The 24,181-nt window shown below is 45.2% G+C and overlaps 1 protein-coding gene and 2 long non-coding RNA genes across 5 annotated transcripts; 2 read left to right on the top strand and 1 right to left on the bottom strand.

Moving 5' to 3' along the window:
* The first annotated feature begins 124 nt into the window (after nt 1–124).
* LOC308581816 lies at nt 125–5,073 on the top strand. Its single transcript, XR_014005305.1, has 2 exons — nt 125–1,254; nt 4,078–5,073. It is a non-coding gene; the product is annotated as an uncharacterized lncRNA (long non-coding RNA).
* A 2,856-nt stretch (nt 5,074–7,929) lies between these two features.
* Nucleotides 7,930–14,144, bottom strand: LOC308581810. 3 transcript variants are annotated; one of them, XR_014005297.1, is made up of 5 exons: nt 14,083–14,144; nt 13,277–13,388; nt 11,137–11,207; nt 9,507–9,691; nt 7,930–8,891 (listed from the first exon to the last, which is right to left on the bottom strand). It is a non-coding gene; the product is annotated as an uncharacterized lncRNA (long non-coding RNA). The 3 variants fall into 3 exon arrangements; XR_014005298.1 differs by having other exon boundaries at nt 13,693–14,133; XR_014005299.1 differs by lacking the exon at nt 9,507–9,691 and having other exon boundaries at nt 13,693–14,133.
* Nucleotides 14,145–14,192: 48 nt separating this feature from the next.
* CCDC42 (coiled-coil domain containing 42) lies at nt 14,193–23,353 on the top strand. Its single transcript, XM_081184775.1, has 7 exons — nt 14,193–14,409; nt 16,467–16,572; nt 16,998–17,102; nt 18,132–18,329; nt 19,476–19,697; nt 21,399–21,557; nt 23,056–23,353. The coding sequence occupies exons 1-7, from the start codon at nt 14,333–14,335 to the stop codon at nt 23,146–23,148; spliced, it is 960 nt and encodes a 319-aa protein (XP_081040901.1). The 5' UTR covers nt 14,193–14,332; the 3' UTR covers nt 23,149–23,353.
* Nucleotides 23,354–24,181: the final 828 nt, after the last annotated feature.

Raw genomic sequence — 24,181 nt, 5'->3', positions numbered from 1 at the left:
CCATCCCTAGCAGGACATCCAGTGTCCTCCTTTAAATTTCTAGGGGTGGTTTCTACAGCAGCATCTACTGTATGTTCCCAATCTTTTTAAAAAATAAAAATAACGAGAAAGCCATCCATAAAAATGAACCTTCACCTGCTGCTTCTTGTCTTTTCCCTTAGTTGCAAACTTGCACTCTTCCTCTGTTTTATGGCAGCCATTTATATATTTGGAAAGTGCTCTTGTGCCCTCTGCTTCTTGCCTTGAACTCTGCGGCCCTTCCTCTTGAGATGCCTCATTCTACCGCCAATTGGTCAAACTGGAGCACTTTCACACTTCAAATCTAGGAGATGGGATGTAGCTCACTGGTAGAATATCTGCTTACCATGCAGAAGGTCTCAGCTTCAATCCCTCCAGGGAGGGTTAGGAGAGACTCCTTGACCGATGCCCTAGAGAGCCACTGCTGGTCAATGTAGATACTAATGAGCTAAGTGGACCAAGAGTCTGACTTGCTATAAAGCAACATCCTATGTATCTAAACAGGCTGTCCAGAGCATTCTCTTCTCCAGGTCACTTTCCCACAGGTCTCCAGGAAATTGCCAAGGCATCCCTGAGAGCTTCAGCCTTCCTCTCTACTGCTCATGCTTCTGGCACCAAGGCAAGTGGTGAGCACTTCTCTCGGGGGCAGAAAAAGCCAAAAGCTTGGTCTTCCAAGCTGTCATCTTTATGACACTGAATGCCACTTGTGTTAGAGGGACCGGGCCATGAATTGGAATTGAGGAGGTCTGTTGGCTGTCAAATTGAAGTGAAGCCCAGCTGCAGAATCTCTGTGCATTCATGTCTATGTTTGAAGTGCTGCAGCTGGACAGAGTAGCACAGGGATCTCTGCCGTAGCATTATGTCCTCCTTTGATTTCCTATTTCCCACCTTGGCAGAATAGCTTCTGGGGGGTATCCAGGATTGTTTCTCACATGCTTGGAGTTAGGGTGGCCCGCACCTACTTTTTGAAGGCCTATCAGAGGACAGCCCTCTATTTGAAAGCATCCTCTATATCTGGTGTGGAAGAACTTTCACCTCTCCAGAATCTGCTGACCTACAACTCCCATCAGCCCAACCAGCATGACCAATGACCAGGGATGATGAGAGCTACAGTTCAGCAACATCTAGAAGGCTGTCTGGTCCAAGTTAGGTTTAAAGATAAAGAACTCCAAGAACAAGGAATGCCTGGGCAGCAAAATGGGCACAGGTCATCTCGCCACAGTCTTCCCTGCTATGGTGAGATGTATTGTATTTCTATTTAAATAACAGTAATTATTTCTAAGCTTTCATCTATACATATAAATGATCATATGCACATTTTATGCAAATCTGTGTTCTCTTTTCTCCTTTTTGATGGTGCATTTTGGGATGCTTAAATGGCCACCCTATCTGGCAATGGTTAAGAGATCAAACCCCAAAGGTCAGAGGTCAAGGCTGGGAGGGAAGTGGGTGTCCCATGAGCTCGGTAAGCAATGGCTAATGGGTGTAGTATGCACCCTTTTGTAAACACTACTTTCTTCACAAAATGAATTCAAGCTCAGGGGGCTAATGTGGATCAAAGGCTCAGATCAGAAACCTGTGCTAATGGCTTTGTGCTCCAGCTAGGAAGGAAAATGAAAATCGCAGCTGCAAGAAGTGAATAGCATAGTGTCCAAATGAGATGAATTGGAAGTGATTAGGATGAGATGAGGGGAGAAGAAGAAAGGCTACTTTTCGGAATGGCTAAGGCACACAGGATGCTATCTTCATAAGGGATGGCCACACATGGGCATGTATCAGTTATATGTGCCTGCCTGTCTTATATATACACTTATTCTAAGTCCTGGCAGGTCTCTTTCAGAGAAGGCTTGTCCAGAACCTTGATTTGGCTGTGGCTTTGCCACAAACCATAAAATCATAGAACTGTAGAGTTGGAAGGGACCCCAAGGGTCATCTAGTCCAACCCCCTGCAATGCAGGAACCTATTTAGTGAATCCTTCAGAATAAACAGAAACCACCCCTTTCCCCACCTCACAAGGGAAAAGACACAAATGCCTTGAGTTTCTCTGACCCCATAAATGTGAATTCATCCGCAGTGCTGAGTTGCAGTTTTTTTGGACTGGCATCTTTTCAAATGCACACCTTGTACTGCTTTATCTTTTGTGCAGCGACATGCAGCTTTGAATGAATTGAGGCCTGGGGGTAGGAATGGGGAAATGGAAGGTGCGGGTTTGATCCCTGAACTCACCTAGCTTAAGGGCATCATATTTGGTTGCTCTCCAAATGGCTATGTATGAGTGGGAAAAGTAAGGCTCCCCAATTGTGAGAACAGGAATTTCTGAGGTATGCTCGTTCATAGTATCAGTTCATTTTGAAAGATGGGCACACACCTACTTTAAAGAAAGAGGGGAAGCCTTACAAAACAGAATTTGCAGTGCCAGGAAGCACAAAGAGCAGTGCAGTAGTTCTACACTAGCAAAGCCCCTCATAAGAATGTATTTCCTAGTGGAATTGTACACTGCAGCCTACTTTCACACACATCTGGCTCACATCTAGGTTGATAGATAGATAGATAAACTTTATTCGCATTAGCCAATGGCCATAGCAACATAAAACAAGCAATACATACAATTAAAAAGACAACAATGGGTAAAAAGGGCATTCAAATTACCAAGATTATCGTTCAGATAGTGGCCCTTAATCTCATTACACCCTCGATAAACCATTATCACATCTAGGTTTATAATGAGATACTGTACCAGCTTCTGGGACCTGTTTGTATCAAGTTGCACTGCTGTCAGCTCCCTTTGACGGAGGCCCAATTTAAGAACCTCATTAAAAGCTATGAGTTGCACTTGCCTGTCTGCATGGAGGTGTCTGGAATCATTAACTTCTCCTTACTTCTTTGTGAAACCCATTTGCTAATGGTGAAATAAGCTTCTTGTTCATGGGTCCCTTTTTATTATAGCAGAGGCTATAATGGCTTTTCCATGGCTACATCCAAGGGTTTCGTTAGCTAGTGGATGGGCCACAGGGCTCAAAACCTGGTTCTTTTGCCCCAAACCCTGGGTCTCTTTCCCATTCCTCTGATGGATCTCTCTCTCTCTCTCTCTCTCTCTCTCTCTCTCTCTGTGTGTGTGTGTGTGTGTGTGTATGCATATGCAAATTTATGTAAATTTGTTGCATAGACATATGCCCTGAGTCCTTTAAAGAAGCTACCACTGCTGTAACATTGTACAGCTCTGCACCATGTGGGCAGGGCCAGTTGCTCCTGTCCTTCCTATGCAGTAATTGGCTTCCAGCGTAGTACGGTAATTAGAACTGAGGGCAGAGAGGGAAGAAGCCACATGGTCTCAGCCAGGCCATGAATGATGCCACAGGGAAGCAGTTCCCCTCCTGCTGCTATAACACACAGAAAGCCCCACAACAGGCTGTGTTTCTGTGTGCAGTCAGGACACTCTGCCAATATGGTGGTCGTTGTGAACACAGACAAGTGAAGAACTGTGGAATGTGCAGGTGTGTGTGGGGACCCCGTCCTAAGCTCTGAGCTATTCTGATGGCTCAGCAGGGAGAGGTTAAGAGATTTGACCCCACCCTTAGCCTTGTCTCTGCAAGAACTGCTACAGGCTTGAGTGTGCATAAGGGGTGCACAGGCTGTCAAGATGGCAGGCATCAAAGAGCTGCTTGATGGGAAATCACTGAAAACACCTTTGAGCTTACCCTCTCCATGAACCTAATGGGCAAGCGTGGTTCTTTCCATCAGATGAGGGTATGTCAAGTTTGATATGTGGGGAACCACTTTTGTTCAGTGGATGTAAGTGAAACAGCACCATGATCCCCATCCCTGCTCCCCATTCCCATCACCACTCACTAGACACCTAAAATAAAATAATCTGCAAAACAATAAAATCTCCCACACATCCCCAGATATACCTCCATACCCCTTAAAAGACAAGAGGTTAGAAAATATTACTTTCAGATACCTTCCAGTTAATTTGATCTATTATTGTGTATAATTGTTCTATCAGTTAATAGCAGACACAATCATTTCTTCCCTTTCCTCCTCCTATCTTGGTATAGACAGACATGATTTCATCTACAACAATATCAGTTCATCCATGCCACTTTCTCTCGCCACAGGCTCATAGCTCAGTTCCCTTAAATGACTGAGTCATTCATCCCGCCCACCCCACAGAAGCATTTGTTTATTTTTAAATCAATTTTTTAGCAGTATCAGTTCACCTCTTCCACACCATCAGTTTGAAAATGAGAAGGATCTCTCTGAGTGGTTCAAAGTGACTGAAAGTGATTGCAGCTATGGAAGGGGAGGAACTTCAATGGATACAACTCAGCGGCTACAGAGGCACTAGTTAAAAGGTTCAGGGCTCTGAGTGTGCTGCTGAAGAGCAGGAGACCATCATGCTTGAGACTGTCAGAGAGGGGCTCCCAGAAAAACCGCCTGTACCATCAGGGCCAGAGCCAGGACCCTCACCTGAGTGTGAGGTACCAAATGCTTCCCCCCAGAACCTCACCACTCCAGCAGGGCAGGGCACACAGCAGGGGAGAGGCTATGGAACAGAGGGGGACTACCCATCTTCAGGCCAGAGAGCTGGCCTTTTAAGAACCTGAATAGAGCAGTAATGGGGAAGCTGTGGCATTCAGTATGTTGTTGTTTGACATCTCCCATCACCCTTGTTCATTGAACATGCTAATGGTAGTTGTAGTTCAGCAACACCTGGAAAGTCAATGTTCCTAACTTATGTGGTAGAGCCTAGAAAAGCTAGTCTGGCTTTCAAGGCCTCTGTGTGCTTTAGGTCTAGGACGGTGAAGCAAGTTGCTCACTTGGAGCTATCCGTGGTCCTGAAACTTCTGGCCTGCCTTGCTGCTTTCTCTATGGGGATTCCTTATCAAACCACAGCACAACAGCCTTCAGCAATCTGCCATGTGTATCTCCAGCTGCCAGAAAATATATATTAATTTCCATTCCATCACTCCACAAGCTAATATAACAACAAAAGGTTTTGGAATTAGTGTCGACATGTTCCTGATGTAGTCAATAAATCACATTTCAAAATATTGCAATTTGTGAGGCCTTCTGTAAGTGTGAGGCAAACTGTGGATGTATTTTAGCTTCCACCCACACTCCGTCTTTCTCTGCCATTTTTTTTTTTTTTAGCAATCTATTCAAACTCCAGATTTTGAAGGGTGCCCAAGCAAAGTTACTCCCAGGCTATTGTCACCATGGTGTCAGGACTAAGATATTATTTTGCTTACCCATGATAGTGCATCCAAGATTCCTTTATCATTATAGAAGGGATGTGATTTCACAAGGGATCCATTGCCGCCACCCCTTTTAGGAGGATGAAAAGCTGGACAACTGCATTGCAGAACTTTGACATTTTCAGACAAAAAGTGAAATGTCAAAATGATCTTCCCACGTATGCTTACGTTTAAATGACACACAGAGATGGAGAGTGAATGCAGGCAAATGCTTCACATTGCATTGAGTAAGGCTGAACTTCTAAGCTCCATCCAGCATCTTATTATTTTAGAATGCTCATCGCAATAAGATTTTGGACATGTGTGAAGAATTAGAATTACCAAACTAATAAGAAAATTTTGTTTATGTATTATCCTGCTTTCTCTATTAAAAAACAACAACACACCACAGCAGTTTATGTAATAATCTTTAAAATGCAGAACAATAAACCTCCCATAGTTAGAGATGTAAGGTTTTCTGCAGGGCCTAGAGTCTGGCGTATGTAGACTGCAAAATAAAATGCAACCTGAAACATAACAGGGGGGAAATGACTTCACAGCATTTAAAGCCATTCATGTGTACACAGCCTTAGACTGCAACCCTGTGCACATGTACTTTGGAGAAAACCCAATTAAACACACTGGGATTTACTTTGGAGTAAAGATGCGCACAGTCAGGTTGCATGTTGCATGAAGGAATAGGCTGGTCATAAGATCAGTGAGCTGGATCAGATTCAATAGTCAAATATTCCCTTCTCAGTTCATCGAAATTCCCATAACAAATAAATTACTACACCAGCCACATGAAGTGCTTCTTTGTGAACTCAGTCCTGCAAGGAAATGGGATTTGGGGGCTGTTGGTGCCAAAGGCGGCTGGTGCCAAAGCCTGTTGAGGGAAGTGACGGCAGGAAGGATCAGCTTAATCAATCAAGAGACCTGTGAATCTGTGTGAGAATGTACAGCCTGATAAGCAATGATGACACTGCAGCTATCACCCTCCATAAGCTCAAAGTTGCAAACCCTCTTGTCTAAAGCATCCTCACAGATGAGTCACCACAAGTCACTGGGTGCCTGTCATTGTCAGTGGGCAGACAGCATCACTATCACTGCTGTGGCTATTAAAGGGGTCCTATTTTAGCTCTTTGTAGAAGAAACACAACCCAGGTAAGCTGATATACTTTATTAAACCAACTTGTTTGTTTAAGGCTGAACTGAGATTTGGTGTGGGTGGGTGTTCAATGCTCTGAACTACGCTACTGTAGCAATCACTACCTGGTACAAAACAGTGACTGCTATTTCATAGATCAGGTGTGCACACTGTCCTGACAGTCCACATATTCCCAGGACTTTAGCCCGTTGTGGTCTCCTGCCGTCACCCCAAGGATCTTCAGTATGAAATATATCTCATGAGAAAATATATCTCATTTTGGAGGGGCAGAAGAAGGAGCACAGGAAGCTGATTTATCTACCTTAGTATGGTCTACAGCAGCCTTCCTTGAAGGCTTCCACCAAGATGTCTCCAAGTGCCAAGGTTGCAGTAGTAGTGGCATACATTTCCCAGCAGATGCTGGCTTGCTTGAGGAATTCTGTGAGTCAATCCAGACCCTGCACCAGAGAATCATAGAACTGTAGGGTTGGTTGGACCTCAAGGGCCATCTCATCCAATCCTCTCCAATGCAGGAATCAAAGCTAAATCATACTGCTGGTGATAGGAGCTACTCTGAGGAGATGTTGCCCAACAATGACTCTGCAGTCGGGCCTAAGGTAATCAGTTTGTTTAACTCTACCGCAGGCTCCCGATGAGGAGTTTTTCATGGTTTTGAGGCTGCTTCTGCTCCTATTCAGTGGCCTCCTCCATCATCACCTCCAGAAAATGGAAGTCCATCTTCTGCCATCATATTTGGCAGCCAATGTGGTCTCTGCTCACTTTGCCTAAGTAGATCTAGGCCCTTCCAAATGCTTCCAGGGATGTGCAGCCAGGCCAGATGCAGAGCCTAGGTGAACAATTCCACAATGAGCGGGAGTAGCAGTGGTAGCAGTCTTTAGACCCCTGCTGCTGAATCTGTTTTCCAAACAAAGATGAACTATTACCTTCCCTCTTTCTCTTTGAATGCACCCTCCATGAGCCACTGACAACCCAATCTGTACCTATACCTGAGCGAAACCCATTGACTATAACAGAGATAAGCTGATTTACACCAACAAGACCCTAGCCCCCTGTACCTGCTCCGAAGCAATTCTTCAGAAAAGTGGCTTTCCATTAGCTGACGCAGTGGCTTGTCCCAGGCTCTTTTAAGTCCAGTTGATAAGTGGCACCATCAGAAGGGATACAAAGGGGCGAGCGCTGCTGTTAATGTCAGTGTCGTTACAAAGGATGTTCAGCAGCAAGAATATAGTGCTGCCAGCAACTCTGCTATCTGCCACTGGAAGGAGTCCGAATGAGAACGACGCAGGGGTAATTGTGCTCCTAAAAGCCACAAGTCTTGCAGTGTTGTGCAAAAAGCTTAAGTGCTTTATCAGAAGAAAGCAAATCACAAATGCAAACTCCTGAATATTCAGGTCCCCCCACCACACTGTAGCAGCATAACAGGCATCAGTGGGTGCTCCCCTTTCATTGCTCTGTTCTTCTGATGTTGTGAGCTGAGTTGTGCTTTAATTAAAGCAATACAGGAATGTTTACCAGGAATTTTATTCTTGGCAGCAGTTTCCTCCTCTACAGCTGTGTCTTGCATATTCCTAACTCTCTGGAGAAAGGGCTATATTTCAGAATCTACATCCAGGGCATATTCTACACTGTGTGTACACAACAAGCTCAAAAAGGTCCCTGGTTCAACCCTCCCAGCATCTCCAGCTAGGGCTGGGAATGTCCCCTGCCTGAAATCTTGGAGGGCTGCTGCCAGTCAGTGCATGCAATACTAAACTAGATGGACCAGTGGTCTGACTTGGTAGAAGGCAGTTTTTTTGTGTTTCATGCTGTTAAGATGGGGGGGGGAGGAATAGGATTTAACAAAGAGAGGAGAGGAAGGATGAATTGGCACATTTCTCAAGATTCCAACTAGCAGCTGGCAATCATTCATAGTTTTCAGACTGACAATTGCTGTATGGATTTGGGGGGGGGGGAGTGCCAGGGAGAGCCGGTGTTTAAAAAGACTTGGGAAATCAAAGACATGCAGGCCGCTGCTGTGGCAAGTTCCAGTCCAGTCTCCCCAAAGAGTCAGTGAGGTTTCTCTATAAAACCTGCACTGATTCAAAACAGGAGTAGCTATCTTTCCTGCATTTACCTAGCTGGAACTCTGTGGTCGCCAGTTGATTAAGCATATAGTATACAGCAGAGGTAGCCAACATGGTACCCTTCAGATGTTCTTGGACTCTGAATCCCATCCGTCCCGGTCAGCATAGCCAATGGATAGAATGGTGGGAGCTGAAGTCCACCAACAGGTTCCTCATACTTGGGCTTGTCCTTCCTAGCAAAAACACAAGAAACAGCATTTTCTGCCCCTGTTCTTGACTTCAGGAATCTTGAGTTGGAGAATAATTCCAGGCTTGATCTGTATGGATGGTCAGGGCCTTGATACTGTGGGTCCAACCTCCAAGACAGAAGAAACCCACCTTCGACATGAAATGTTATCTAGGAACTGTTGGAGAGAGAGAGAAATCAGACACCATTTCTGGTGTTTGTTTCTGGTATGACAAGTGTGGGAACTTCTTAGCAACTCACTCCACCTTTCTCTCCCTCCCAGTTCTATTCTGTTCTGTTCTGGCATCCATTCCAAAGAAAAGCCCTTTCTCCTTCCTTCTTGACATTCTAGTATAAGAGGATCATTCTCTATTCCTTCATACACACCTTCTCCTGGCTTCTGCTCCTACAATAGCTGAGTTAGGCTTATACAGAGCTCAAAAATAGCAAATTTCAAGAGTAAGACCTTGAAGCAGCCTCTTGCCAACAACACATCCACAACAACAACCCTGCTCAGTATTTATTGAGCAATAAATAAATAAATCTTACAAATATATTCCAGCCAAGGCAAGGATGCCTTGCAACAGCCCCACCATGTGGCATTTTGCAGATGGAACAGAACTGAGGGAGTCTTTACCTTGGGGTGTTTTTAATCTCTAGTGTAGATAGAACCATGCTAGGGATGAACTGAGTGGTCTCCAGCCAGAGCCTGCTTGCACAAAAACGTTATAAGACCTAATTGTCTACCTATGAAAATTCAGCCTCTTGAGTTTAATCTGTTTCTTTCACCTACTTTGAATGAACCACCAGACAATGTCACAAATGGAAAGGAAGGTGTAATGTCAGGGGTGGGGAACCTGTGGCCTCCTAGATGTGGTTGGGTTCCAAATCCCATCAGCCTCATCTAGCATCACCAATAGCCAAGGAATGATGGAAGTTGCCATGTTGGCTACCCATGATGTGCAGAATGGTTGCAATCTGCAAAAAAAAAAATTAAAAAAAATAAATCATCCTCTTTCTGGAATGGAAATGCTCTTCTAAACTGGGAGGTAGTATGGTGGTGATGTCAATAATAAACTTAGTTCAACTGCTCTATTGCTATCCACAGCCTTTTTCTTTCCTACTTTTGTGTGTTCCCTGATTTGTGTATTATATAATTATGGTAGGAACAAGGGGAGCTATTTTTTGTATTTGTTTTTGTGACATGTGCGGTACTTCAGTTCCCTGCTTTATCTGTTTGAGTTAATATAAAATTCAGAATTATTATTAATAAAAATAGTAAACCCCACCTAGGTTACAGGGTATTTCAAAGGCATCATTTATAACTGTACAAAATTGTATGGAATATAACCTGGAGCAAAGAGGGGGGGATATAAGCCTGCAGGGGTGAAACATTTTGGCTGAAACACAAGAGAATGTTTTGATAGGACTGCACACTTGGTAAGTTGAAGGAGATAGGAGTCAAATGCCTTGGTATTCTTACCACTATTGTTATTTTATTGAATTTTAATCTCTCGCAAAGGTCACAGAATCCAGCTTTTTGCCTCTCACCAGTTTGTTTGATCACAGATGCGAAAAGCCATTAAGGTTCAGTAATTAATCACAGATGGAGAAATTTGAACTAAAAGCTGCACATGACAATGGGAGACTGTTTCGGATTTTAAAGGTAAAGGTAAAGGGACCCCTGATCATTAGGTCCAGTCGTGACCAACTCTGGGGTTGTGGTGGCGCTCAAATTCAGAGGCTACCCTCTTCTGGTTTCAAATGGCCCTCTTAGTTACTTGTAGTCTTGTAGACAGTAGTCTTGTAGAGTGTTGGAGGGTGTGATTAGCTACAACTGAGGTGGGGACTCAGCTGGTGAGGCTTATGCATTTTGTTCCCTACATAATGGGAGCACTGGTTTTAAGTGCAAAGTGTATGCACAGGTTGGAGATGAGCCGTCCCCAAACTCACCTCCCGGCAGCCCTCTCCCAGGTATGTGAGCTGGCTTCTGGCATCAGAGGCCAGTTTTGGGGTGGGAGATGGCAATGAATTGTTGGGAGTTATGCTGCAGGGAGATTCAACTCTCCTTACCCATTGCAACCTTAAAATTAGACCCTAGCTCTCACTTAGTAGCAACAGGACAGACAGTTTAAACAAATTAGTCTGCCACTGTGATGACTGCAACAACTCAGAATGCACAATATGACACACAATACCTCCCAAGCAAACAATTCCACTGAGTTGCTGAAGTGCTTCTATTGCAACATTTAACCGCAGCATTCTTCCCCCAATTTTCTCCTCCTGACATTCTGGACTTTTAGCTCACAACAGGCTGACAACTGTCAAATGGGACAGTTCTCTGTGCAGAGTTCCAATCTTTCATTTGTAGTCAACACCGATTAACCTGGAATCCTGACACTAGAGAAAGCACACCTACTTACACACAGGTCTCTCAATTGATTAATGTACAATCAATTAAAAATAAGGCTGTTCCTTCCCACAGGCTTGCAATCTAAAATATATGACACAAAAGAAAAATGGGATGGGGAGGATGCTGTTGCTATACCCCACCCATATGACTAGATTGCCCCAGCCACTCTGGGCGGCTTCCAACATATATAAAAACATCATGAAACATGAAAACACTCCCCTATACAGGGCTGCCTTCAGATGTCTTCTAAAGTTTGTATAGTTACTTATGTCCTTGGCTCGGGGGTCACATAAATCCATGCCCTCCAACATTTCTCTGAAGAAAATAGGGATGTCCTAAGGAAAAGCGGGACATTCCAGGATCAAGCGAGAAACTGGGACTGCTTCTGTAAATTCAGGACAGTCGCTGGAAAATAGGAACACTTGAAGGGCCTGATATTATGATTGTTCCATCAGCACAAACATTTCTGCTTGCATGACAAAACGATCTCCCCTCTGCAATGATTGTGGCAGGACAACACTTAGGAGGAATAAAGATGAGACTAACTGAGAACTGCAGGATGCGTATGTGGGTGATGGAGGGGAGGTTAATTCAAGAGCCGTAGAGGACTAGGTTTAAGAAAAGGGTTGTAGGCATGCAAGCCAACCCACAGTGTCTGTTCCCTACCATGGCAGTCTCCACACTAAGGCCAGGACAGGAAACTCTCACCCCCCTTTGAAGTCACCCATGGCCTGGAGAGGGACATTCTGCTCACCCCAAGGCAAATTGTCTGGCTGACTTTCTCTTCACACAGAGAACTGGGCAGACAGAAGAATGAAGGAAGAGACAAAAGGCCCCATCAGAAAGACATGACTCAGAAATGGCATTTTCTCTATTCTAATAAGCGATGTTGTGTCAGAGAGGTAATTTATTCATGGGGTGCTGATGCAGTTGCCATGGAGAACCTAAGAAAAAGAAGCTGAGCTTTTAAAGCACACACTGTATCCAAGAGCCGAGCGCTCAGTCAGGGAGAAGATGTAAAGACACTGGGAGAGAAGGGTGAAGCACAAGACAATTAAAGCTAACCCATTGTGGCTTCCACTCCATCGTGAGGTAATGCTCCAAAACTTTTCCATTACTGACTTCAGGAGAATTCAGGCTCAGCCCCAGTGTAAAGGCATTTGCTGCAGCCCACGTGAAAACACAAGGACGGCATGACTGGATCAGCCCTGAGGAATACTTATTATGATTATTTATTTTATTTGGAGCATTTGGAGCTCACTCTTTGGTCTAAAAGGCTCCCAGAGTGCCTTAAGGTAAAGGTAAAGGGACCCCTGACTATTAGGTCCAGTCATGACTGACTCTGGGGTTGCGGTGCTCATTTCTCTTTATTGGCTTCCGAGTCATGTGGCCAGCATGACTAAGCAGCTTCTGGCAAACCAGAGCAGCACACAGAAACGCCGTTTACCTTCCCGCTGGAGTGGTACCTATTTATCTACTTGCACTTTGGCATGCTTTCAAACTGCTAGGTTGGTAGGAGCAGGGACCGAGCAATGGGAGCTCACACCGTCATGGGGATTCAAACCACAATCTTCTGATCAGCAAGTCCTAGGCTCTGTGGTTTAACATGCAGTTCATTGAAACAGGTCACTGCCTACAGGCTTACAATGGTTAAGGGGGGGGAAATGACACACAAGGGGGAAAGGACAGGGAGGGAAGAGGAAAATAAAAATCAAACTCAGGCACCAATTCTTAAACAGCTGTCACAGTTCAGGGTTAGGAGGTGCCTGGCGGAGTTTGGTTTTCAACAAAGCTGATGGAAAGAGCCATGCTTCTAATCTCTTGCTATGGTAGCCTGATGGAATGGCTGGCCCCACCCGACAGCTGAGGGGAGGGGAGGCCTGATGAAGCTGGACTGCCACACACAGCAGAGCTGATGGAATGATCAAGACTTCCACCACAGACAGTGCCCAATCCACAATGGGTTGGGGTGAAGGATGCAAATACGCAATAACATTTGCTCAGCCAAATCTTGGGCACTCTCGTGCTGTTCATGCTTCCAGTGAGGGAGGGGCACATTTCTGTGGTGACAAGATCCCAGGATTTGCTGAAAAGCACCCACACAATGTCGGTGGTTAGCTGGCATTTCTGCAGCATGATCAGCCACACACCTCAAGGAAGTCGGCGTAGGAGCCTTGCATATGCATTCCACTCTCCAGGAAACCTTTTGGAGCTTCAGGGCTTGATGGAGCTTGCGAGTCCCAGTCTCAAATATTTTCGCACCTGAAGTTGCCACCATGGTAATCACTCTTGCTTATCTGCACAAAAGCCCAGACGTGTATGTAGTATCAACCTATCAATCTGGTTGTCACCATCAAAGTTTTCATTTTTGCCATAGCAGCTGTGAGACAATAGGGTGGATGGAACCGAACACAACAACCTTGAACAGGGGTAACCAATCTCTTTGGGCCAGTGGGCACATTTTGAACTTTGAGAATATATTTTGCCTAGTATAATGAATTTGCATGATGTTTTCACTAATATATGCATACCTGTACACACTTTATACCAATGTTTGCACACACACCCCGCCCCATCGCTCAGCTGGAGAACTGCATTACAAAATTTGGAGTTGCGTGAATTTTAAAGGCTGTTTGTGTTTCGGTTCACATATTGTTTCAGAAAGTGAGGATAGGATAAAGTGAATCTAATTTCTTTTCAGCTCTAATCAGAACTCATGCTGTGCCACAATGTTGTTTCAAAGAGCATTATGTGTGTTTTGATTCCGTAATGCTCTCCTCCATCTAGTAGAAGAGGTTAATTTGACCATCCTTCTAAATGACAGCTCCTTCCTGTTATCCTGACCACTCTGAAACCACTGGCTGATAAAAGTATATGCTTGCTACTTCACACAATCTCCCTGGCCAGTTCAGTCCTTCTCCAAGGGGGAATGATGGGTTGTGGCATTTATTGGTACCCTTCACACGAGAAGAGAACAATAGCCTCACATAGGACCCTACATCATTCCCAGTGCAAAACAGCCCTGTGGTTGCTAAGCAACCCTTCTGCATCTTCCGGAAGGTTCTGTGACCCCAACTGTAACAGACTCTCTTTGCCTGATTCCTCCCAAGGCATTAGGAGAGGTGGAAAGTGGTGTCTCTAGCTCTGCTTAGAGTGTTGGGTTTAAAAGGGCTTGGGGTGCATTGCCTAGCCAGTGAGCAGTCATCATGACCACCATGGATGAAGAGGATCTGAGCGAGTATTTCCGCATACAGTATGGACAGAAGTTGCTGAAACTTCTGATGTGAGTTAAATGCCACATCTCTTCCAGAAAGAACTTTCCTCTGGGCTCCTCTCTATTCTACCTTTTACTCTCCATGGTCTTCTTCGCTCTCCCATGTTTTTGGTATCTTCTTCTTTCTTTTCCCTTCTAGGTTCTCCTGCTTCTCCCCCCCCCCCCCCACTTTTTATAAAAGGGTCCAGGATCTTACCAGCATCCTGGTTCCAGCAACAGCAGGCCAGGTGCATCTGGAAAGTCTACATCAGGGACTGGACTGAGGAGGAATGGTGGGGGCTGCCTTCCCTCCTCTTGAACCTTCCCAAGAACAGGAGGACAGTATAGATTTAGAACAGTGGTTTGCAAAAGGCCATAGTTCAGAGGCTGCAGAGGGGGAAAGCTGGGAAATATTGGGAGAAGAAGAGCAGGAAGAAGTCTCAGAGTCTTTGGAAAGCTTTCCTGAGCCACCCTCTCCCAGGACTAGGAGTAGTAGAATAGACATTGCGAGTAGTAGAATAGAAAGCTCAGAGGCAGAAAGCTCAGATCAGCTGGCGCAGGGATGACATAGGAGTGACAGAGGGGGTTGGAATTTATTCAGAGCAACGCCATTATTTAATAAAGACTGCATTCATTTGTGTATCTGTAAATACTGAATAAATTACGTGGTAAGAACTCTTCTTGTTTATCTGTTTTTTGGCTGCCACCGGGGGAGGGATTGGATTCCCTGAAGCCTACACAAACTAGACATGAAGGTAACAGCTCCCTATACTGGAAAATTGAATGAGGAGGATTTTAACTTCACCTCCAGTGCTATGGTCCTGATTGTAACATCGATCTGCTGCCATTAACTTTTTTAAAAAAAAATGTAGGCGATACTGAACATAAATCTCTATGCCACATGTAGTTTGATCCTTTGGATCCTTTGATGAGGGACTTTGTAAAGCACTTTTGTCTTTTCAAATATATAGCATCTACTGGATTATCACTATTTATACACTTGTTGGCATGCTCAAATAATCCTAATTCTAATTGTTGCAAGATACTTCCCTGGATGGTGCTGTACCCCTGTTCCCAAGTGGTTCGGCAACTAATCAGACCACCCAGTACTAAAACAAGCATAGCTTCCTCTCTTCTTGGCTCCATGATTAGCCGTTCACTTTTCCTTTCCAACATCCTTCTTCGTCTGTCTCATGTTCCTTTCACTGCTTTCATTTCCCTTTCTTCCACCATTGCCACTGAAGTTTCATTTCCTTCCTCCAAACCCCTTTCTCTTGCTGGGTATCTAAATTGAATCCAAGCCTCATTTTCTTGCTGCTCCTTGTAGACCTTGTAGTTTGGAACCCTTGTCTGTTTTCTGACTGAAACTCATCTCTGGGCTTGATCCAGGCACCTTTGAACAAACAGGATATTCTATTATTCTGACCCTTCATTGTGAGGAAATTTCACCCCTCCCATATCCAAGAATCTCCTGAGGAGTCTGCTGATTCTCCAGAGAGGAGGAGGCGTGTTCTGCTCTCTACTTATTCTGCTCCAGCACCACATCAAAGAGTCAGTCAGTCAGTGTGTCGGAGAGAGAGGGTGTTAGAGAGAGATTGTGTGTTTAGATAAGGTTGCTGCTAAGAGCAGCTGCAGACACTCAGTGCGGTTCAGCATTCATTTATGCTTAGACCTATTTAGCTCTGTATATAGTTGTATTATAGTTGTAGTTATAGAATAAAGTATAAAGAAGATATTCTACAGAGCTGCTCTCCGAGTTGTTTATATACTCTGCTAGACTCTGCTGTGCTCTGCTGTGCGACGACTGTCTTCTTGTGGGAGTGAATCCGGTGCTCACAACTCTAAGCTGTGAGTCCACAGCACTTTGACCTGTTCCTGTGCAGAAGGTGGTCTCTGGAAGTGCTACCCAGCTCGCCTATCCCAGTCGGGGCTGAAGTGGATGAGTCCAGTTAGTGGCACTGGCTCAAGGGCGATGCTGACACATTGTAAGGTGTGTGAGCTGCACAAAACCTACCTGGCTCACAGGTCCTATGACTTAGAAATATCTCTGCACTCTTCATGGGAAAATTCTTTTTCCCTTTTATTAGGAAATTCCCAGTATCTGAGGAGGAGTCCCCATCTCCCTCCATTCGGCTCCTGGAGAAGAAAAAAGAAGCCAAATTGGTGCACCAGGCCATGGAGGCACAAAAGGAGGTGAGGAGATGCCCTGCTTTACTGCCTCTGTATCCCTGATGACCAGCTCTACCTTCATTTGTCACCAGCCACATCAAAACCACAGAACTACATGGCTTATTGGCAGCAAATTGCACATGTTTTCCCTATCAAAACATCTTCTGATCCACTTGGCCAGGATGCTAATTTCTTTGAAGTTTTGGGCTTTCTGTAACTTGAGAGAAAAGCAGGAGGCAACACAGTCTTCCAACACCTAACAGAACAAGAAGACTACTGCAGCCTTCCCTGACCAGGTGTCCTCCAAATATTTTGGACTTTAGCTTCCATCAGCATCAGAATGGTTAATAGGGACAGTGTGAGCTGTAGTCCAAAATATCTCAAAGGCACCAGTCTGATCTACTGGAATCAGATGTCCTACTGGTCTCTTCCCTCTGTGAACCTTTCAGGCATTCAAGACAAGGATGGAAGCCCTGAACAATCGATGGGAGGAACTTGGTTCTAAGGAGATTCAGTTGAAAGCATATATTCGGAAATTCGAGCAATTCATACAGGTATTTGCTTTTTGCATTTCTCTGGCTCTTACATTATAAGACCTCCACCCTATTTAAGCACAGCACAGGCATGATTGTGATATGCCTGAAGCTACACATATGTACACAGGCTAGTTGCTCTCCACCCAATAGTAGGATCATAGAATTGTAGAGCTTGAAGGGACCACGAAAGCCATCTGGTCCAACTTCCTGCAATGCAGGAATCTTTTGCCTAACGTAGGACTCAGACCCACGACCCTGAGATTAAGAGTCTCATGCCCAACCGATTGAGCTATCCTAGCTGAAACAATCCCAGTTTAACTTAGATGGAGTGATAGGGGGTCTCTGCCCCTAGGGCATAACCTAGGCAAGGGCATAAAATATACAAGATTCATTTAATACAATCACCAGGTTTTTAAATCACATCGTGTTTTATTTTCAACATTGAATTAGTGAGCTTGTCTTCCAGATGTAGAGGACAGTCTAGATATCAGCTTGTGGAAGATTACCAGAGACTCAATAAATGCAGCAGGCTATGCAAAGTGCCATAGCTGAGGCTTCTGCAGGCTAAGCCAAGCAAACCATATTCCGGCATTGACTACTGCTAGCAGTGGAGAAGATCAATCCACATTGGCTCCATCAGCCAGCTGCATTTTTGCACACCAGATGCTGAGTAGACTCAGTTTGAATGCCAAGAATTTCAGCAGTGGTACCTTTAAAGCAGTACCTCCATTTCCTAGCTCAATTCAGTGCTGGTTCAGATGGAGACATGGTGTCAGGAGAGATCATAGCTCAGTGGTAGAGCACACAGTTTGTGTGCATGAGGTCTCATGTTCAATTCCAGCCTTGGGCAAAGAAATGGCTAGTTAGTTATAGCACTGCCTCTGCCTCCAGAACAGTAGTTGCAGGTATTACTGGGCTAGATGGGCAAATATCCTGACAGGGTACAGGGCAACTTCCTGTGCACTTCTGACAGCCTTGTAGACTCTGACTCTTGTCTTGATTCCGTTTCAATGGTATGTGGGGTGGGGTCCAACATGGGGCCATTAGGAGAACGACCAGAAACGGATCAGAGCCCTGAAGAAAGCCAACAAGGAGCGGGAACTGAAGAAGCAGCGAGTGAAAGAGCTGGCCAAGGCCAAGATAGAGATGGCAGCTCTGAAGCAGCAGCACCAGAAGCTCTACAACAAGCTACAGCAATACTCCATCTTCAACAAGTACCTGGAGAAAGTGGTTGAGGTCTCTGAGGTACGTATGGCTGCTAAGAAGGGAGGCAAAGTCTGAGGGTGGAGCTCAAGAGCAGATGTCCAGTTCTTTGGTGTGTAGCCTGTGTGCAGAACCAGAGAAACAGGCGGGGGGACAAAGGACCAACACTTGAGGTGGGGAGTGGCAGAAACCTCAGTTACCTTATTGTGGTTCTGTCTGTGCCACCAGAAATCTGCAGATCAGATTTAGGTAAAGGTACCCCTGATGTTAGGTCCAGTAGCGGATGACTCTGGGATTGCAGTGCTCATCTCGCTCTATAGGCCGAGGAGCCAGCGTTTGTCCACAGACAGCTTCTGGGTCATGTGGCCAGCATGACTAAACCCCTTCTAGCAAACCAGAACAGTGCACAGAAACGCCATTTACCTTTCTGCCGGAGTGGTACCTATTTATCTAGTTGCACTTTGACTTGCTTTAGAGCTGCTAGGTTGGTAGGAACAGGGACTGAGCAACGGGAGCTCACCCCCTCGTGGGGATTCGAACCGCTGACTGTCTGGTCGGCAAGCCCTAGGTTCTGTGGTTTAGCCAGTGCTTTTTTCTTTTTTAAAAAAAAGTTTATGGTTATTCTCATTTTCCTACTCATATTGAAATACTGCCCCTCAATGAGGCCAAACTTAGATTCACAAAATGTTTAGAGGTATGCGTACCCCTGCATCCGCCCAGAAAAAAAGCACTGGGTTTAACACTGGCTCTACAGCTGATGCTAAACCAAGTTCTAGAATCTGAAGTTTCTACAGTTGATGCTAAACTAAGTTCTAGAATCTGAAGTTTAGAACAACTGGATCATTGGTGCAACTGCTATTCAAGCATCTACACAGTTTCATGAACAATGGTGGTGACTTTGTATCGTGAGCATTTGTCCCCCTATTTGCTGCCTTTAAGCTGTAGTTCTGGACAGTGCAGTACAGCCTTGGTCAAATACCCATTGTATAATAATAGCTGGCTTCCTGAACCAGTATATTGGCTGGCTGCGCTATGGTGCCAGGCACCTATCTGTTCCTGCATGTCCAAGGATCTGTCATGGGGAGGAGATGATGTGATCCTTGAGGGTTACTATTTGGAATTGACTATTGGCTAAGGGAAGATTGGTATCTTAGGGTTCAGGAAAGTAATGCAAGGCATTTCCTGTAGTTTGAGGAGATCCGGGAGGTCATCGGTCGCTACAAGACCCTCGTAGGGATGCACCGGGACCTCGTACAGTCGGCACAGGAGGGGATGGAGATGATTGAGCAAGCTAAAGTCCGCCTGGCGCGCTACAAGGAGGAAAAAGATGATGAGATGCTGCAGCACAACAATGAGCTAGCCCGCCTACAGCTGCGTTTCGACCATGCCCGCAGCGATGTCATCGTCTGGGTAAGGAGTAGGGGTGGGGAAATGCATGGAGGGCTTTGACCCAGTAATACGATGGCAAGCCTGAAACCAGTCTGGACGGATCAGAATCTTTGTCTCTTCCTGAACTATCTGCATATCCTAAGAGGCTTACTCTCATCCCAGACCTCAGTGTAATCTTAACTTAAAATCTGCTGCCATGAACCCATACCCTGGACTAGGTAAAGTAAAGGGACCCCTGACCATTAGGTCCAGCCGTGGCCGACTCTAGGGTTACGGCGCTCATCTCGTTTTATTGGCCAAGGGAGCCAGCATACAGCTTCCGGGTTATGTGGCCAGCATGACTAAGCTTCTGGCGAACCAGAGCAGTGCACGGAAACGCCGTTTACCTTCCCACTGGAGTGGTACCTATTTATCTACTTGCACTTTGACATGCTTTCGAACTGCTAGGTTGGCAGGAGCAGGGACCGAGCAACAGGAGCTCACCCCATTGTGGGGATTTGAACCACCGACCTCCTGATCGGCAGGTCCTAGGCTCTGTGGTTTAACCCACAGCGCCACTCGCGTCCCTCGGTGTAATCTTAACTTAAAATCTGCTGCCATGAATCCATACCCTTGACTAGCTGCAGACAAACCCTGGCTCAGTGAACACTTAAGCCAGAGATGATGGCAAGAATGGTCAGCAATCCACTGGGCATCACTGGGAGCCATTTACATGTTTGGCAGTGGGCAGGGCATCATTTTGGCTAGCACACGGCACTTTAAGTATCACTCAAAATCAAGGATAGGGAATCTGAGGCCTGGAGCCAAAATCTGCTCACAGAGCTACAGTTCTCTAAGTGGTTTAATAGTCAATCCCTTGTCTTGAGGAACTTTGGGAACTGTGAGTGGAATAGGGGTCTCCTAACAACTCTCAGCAACTATAACAAACTACAGTTCCCATGATTCTTTTGGGAAGCCATGGTTGCTTAAAGTGGCATGATACTGCTTTCAAAACATAGTGCAAATGGGGCTGGAGTATTCAGAGAATCACAGCATTGGAAGGGACCCTGAGGATCATCTAGTCCAAACCCCACCCCACCCCCGAACGCAGGAATATGCAGCAGTCCCTTACCAGGATCGAACCTGCAAACTTGGCATCATCAACACCACACTCTAACCAGCTGAGCTATTAGGGAGTCTCAGGAGCCATTCCAGACCACCATAAGTGTTCTTTATCAGGAAGAAATGACAGAAGGAGGGAGCTGCTTCCTTTTTAAACCTCATTAGTGGTAGCCAGAGAACGTTTACCACCATCTTTGGCAATGGTGAATATCTTACAGTTTAGGGAAGGAAAAGAAAGATGCTGAGCTTGTGTTTGAACAACTAACTACAGCAGGACAAGGCAGGATGATGCCATGAACCCTAGTTGGGGCTGCCCCTTTCTGCCTAGTAACAAACTTCTTAGCATTTGAACCAACATTCCATGGGGGGGGGGAGGCAGACAGGCAGACAATAACACAGAACATTTTGCTGAAAAGGCTTTGTGTGTGGCAGATCAGATTGCACAATGGAAGTGCAAAACATAAGAGAGGCATCTTAGGCTGGTTGCTATGCAAGTTGTTTTGAGTCCTGTCCCCGCCATCTCCCCCAAATGAAGTTCGGGGCACTTTTAACATGGAAAGTAGCAGCATACTAGTCACGTCCATCGAAACCTCATTTTTGATGCCTCTGCCTTCTCCACAGGAGTCACGTTGGGCCCATATCCAGAATACGGCCGCAAAGAAAACATTGATGCTGGGTACCATCAAGATGGCCACTTTGAATCTCTTCCAGAGTGTAGCCAAGCAGATGAAGGAGGCTTTAATGGTGCCCGTGGAGGACACACATAAGCAGCTGGATATGGTACACGTGTCCTCAGTTCTCCACCTCTCCCCACCAGGGTCTGGCAGTGCTTTTAAGTCTATACCCAAAGGCCTCAGGGTGGTTCACAGAACAAAATCAATATACAAAACCACAAAATACACATGGGGTTGAGTGCCCTGAGGGGGCACCGTCTCTTGCATTTCTGCCCTCTGAGATGGTTGCTTCACCCCACCTCGTGAGTGGGCCATTTCTGTTTGCAAGCTGAGCACAAAGTCTTCAGTCCTTCATTGTTTGAGGCCCATCAAGCCATGTTGTGGCAAGGAGATACAATTGGGAGGGCTTATATCTGATTCGTCCAGAATGTATCTGGAAATGAAACACAGTGAGCTGGGACCTGTGGTGAATTGATGGCTCTTGTGCTATAGCATGTTCTCTCTCCAGTGTAGTTTGGACATTGCTTCCCCCCACCAGCCCCATAGTCCATACTTCTACCAAGAGTTCTATCCTTCAGACCAGCAGCCCCAATTAAATCCCAAAGTAGCTTTCTTTTCTTTTAAAAGAAGGGGAAGTAAAATCGGTTACGGTTCAGTGGGCGAAGGACATTAGGTACAATATACAGGCGGCAGAATGGGAAAATTTAAGGAGAAATGAACTGAAATTTATGGCTTGCTTTACTATAAAGGAAAACTTTATGGAGATGCTATACAGATGGTACATCACACCCAGCAAATTGGCTAAAATGTACAAAACCAAGTCAAATTTATGCTGGAGGTGTAGAGAACTAGAGGGAACAATGGTAACATATGTGGTGGGGTTGTAAAAAAAATAAAGAGCGTTTGGGAACTTAAATACCATGAACTAAAAAAATTGTTCAAAATAACATTTATCAAAAAACCTGAAGCCTTCCTCTTAGGCATTATGGCACCAGACATTCTGAGAGACAAAAGGAGGATTTTTATGTACACAACAACTGCAGTGAGAATGCTGATAGCCAAGGGACGGAAAGGAGATAAAATTCCAACAAAAGAAGAGTGACAGGTTAAACTGTTTGAATATATGGAATTAGCAAATATGAAGGAGAAGATCTGGTATCCATCGACCCAAAAGTTCAAAAAGGAATGGGAGATTTATAGACAATATTTAAAAGAACATTGCCCCCCCCATTAAAACTTTAGGATGCTTTGAATAACTCTCAGAATAACATAAGGTAAAAAGAACACAGATACTGTAAGATTTAATACAGGTTGAGTTTATTGAAAAATAGAGGCAAGTAATAAGGAAACAAAGAACCCACACTAAGGAGGGTGAAAGTCAGTGGCTGAAATATTTTTGTGTTTCCATGTTGTATTTTTTTTTTCCTTTTTATTTGTGAGTTATGTTTTGTGGCTTTTGTGTGTGTGTGTCATTTATAAACTAATAAAGACTGAAATAAGAAAAATAATAAAAATCCCAAAGTAGCCCCCAGTTCCAGCCTATGCTGTTGTGATGGCTCCCCCTCTGCTTGTATTAATCGGATGTTCATCCTCTTTGTTCTCAGATCCAGCAGTTTATCCAGGACCTGTCTGACATCTGGTCAGAGGTGAAGAAGAAAGAGCAAAACAGATCGCTAACAGGAATGAACAAGGAGTGACCCGGGAGGCGTTGGAAAAAGAATATAATGTTCCCCACTTCTCTTCTCTCAGAAAACCCCCTCAGCTGTGCTTTGCTTGTCCTTTGGAATGGTTGATGCCCCACGACTGCATTTTAATCAATATCCTTCCCACCCTTTACTTTCCCTTCACTGGAAACAAAACATAGTCTGTATGGTATATAAAGAGAATATTTTAGTTAGTGGAGCCTTGGCTTCTCATCTGCCTTTGTTTCCATGTGGATAAAATGAGTCCTGTGCCACGGACCCACCGTTGGCAGCCTGTCGATGAGTTGTTTGGAACTGGGTGGCCTGCCAAACATGCGCTCTTTGCGGGAAGTATTCTACAATCCCAATGCATTTGTGGTGGATTTATACTGACCTGCCCACACATCACTCCTCTTGATGAGTTGATTTTTGCCAAAGCTATTGCCTTACTGGCATCAGGGTTTGAATGGATGCACAATAGCACAACGAGAGCAAGACCAGCCCCTGCCCTCCAAATATTTGTACAGGGTTTCAGCAGGAAGTCACAGGACATGCAGTGATTGGAAACAAAGCAGGATGCCCACCCTGAAACCTTTTCAGGAACAAACAGTGTTGAAAGTGGGATCGTGCAAATGTGCCCCACCCTGATAGTACCATATGCACAAATCATCACCATGAATGCACAGCACCAATGAAAGGAGATGAACTAGGCAGGCATCACTCCCAGGAGAGAAACATGAGGCCCCCCGGTAAGTGCCGCCGCCCCCGGTGTGGTGCCCAATGTGCCCTGCCCCCCCGCCACTCCTCTGGACACTAGCCAACGAAGCCCAACCTCCTAAACATGATTAGTCTTGAAGGCTGAATTATGCTTGCCCTGGTATGTTCGTCTTGAGAGGAGGGGTCTACATTCCAAAATTAAGATAAGAGTGGTACCTCGAGTTAAGTACTTAATTCATTCCGGAGGTCCGTTCTTAACCTGAAACTGTTCTTAACCTGAAGCACCACTTTAGCTAATGGGGCCTCCTGCTGCCACCGCGCCACCGGAGCA

The sequence above is a fragment of the Podarcis bocagei genome (assembly GCF_964188305.1).
Source record: "Podarcis bocagei genome assembly, chromosome: 2".
Classification (NCBI taxonomy): domain Eukaryota; kingdom Metazoa; phylum Chordata; class Lepidosauria; order Squamata; family Lacertidae; genus Podarcis; species Podarcis bocagei.
The sequence above is the reverse complement of the archived record's forward strand: the minus strand, read 5'-3'. Positions and strand labels throughout refer to the sequence as shown.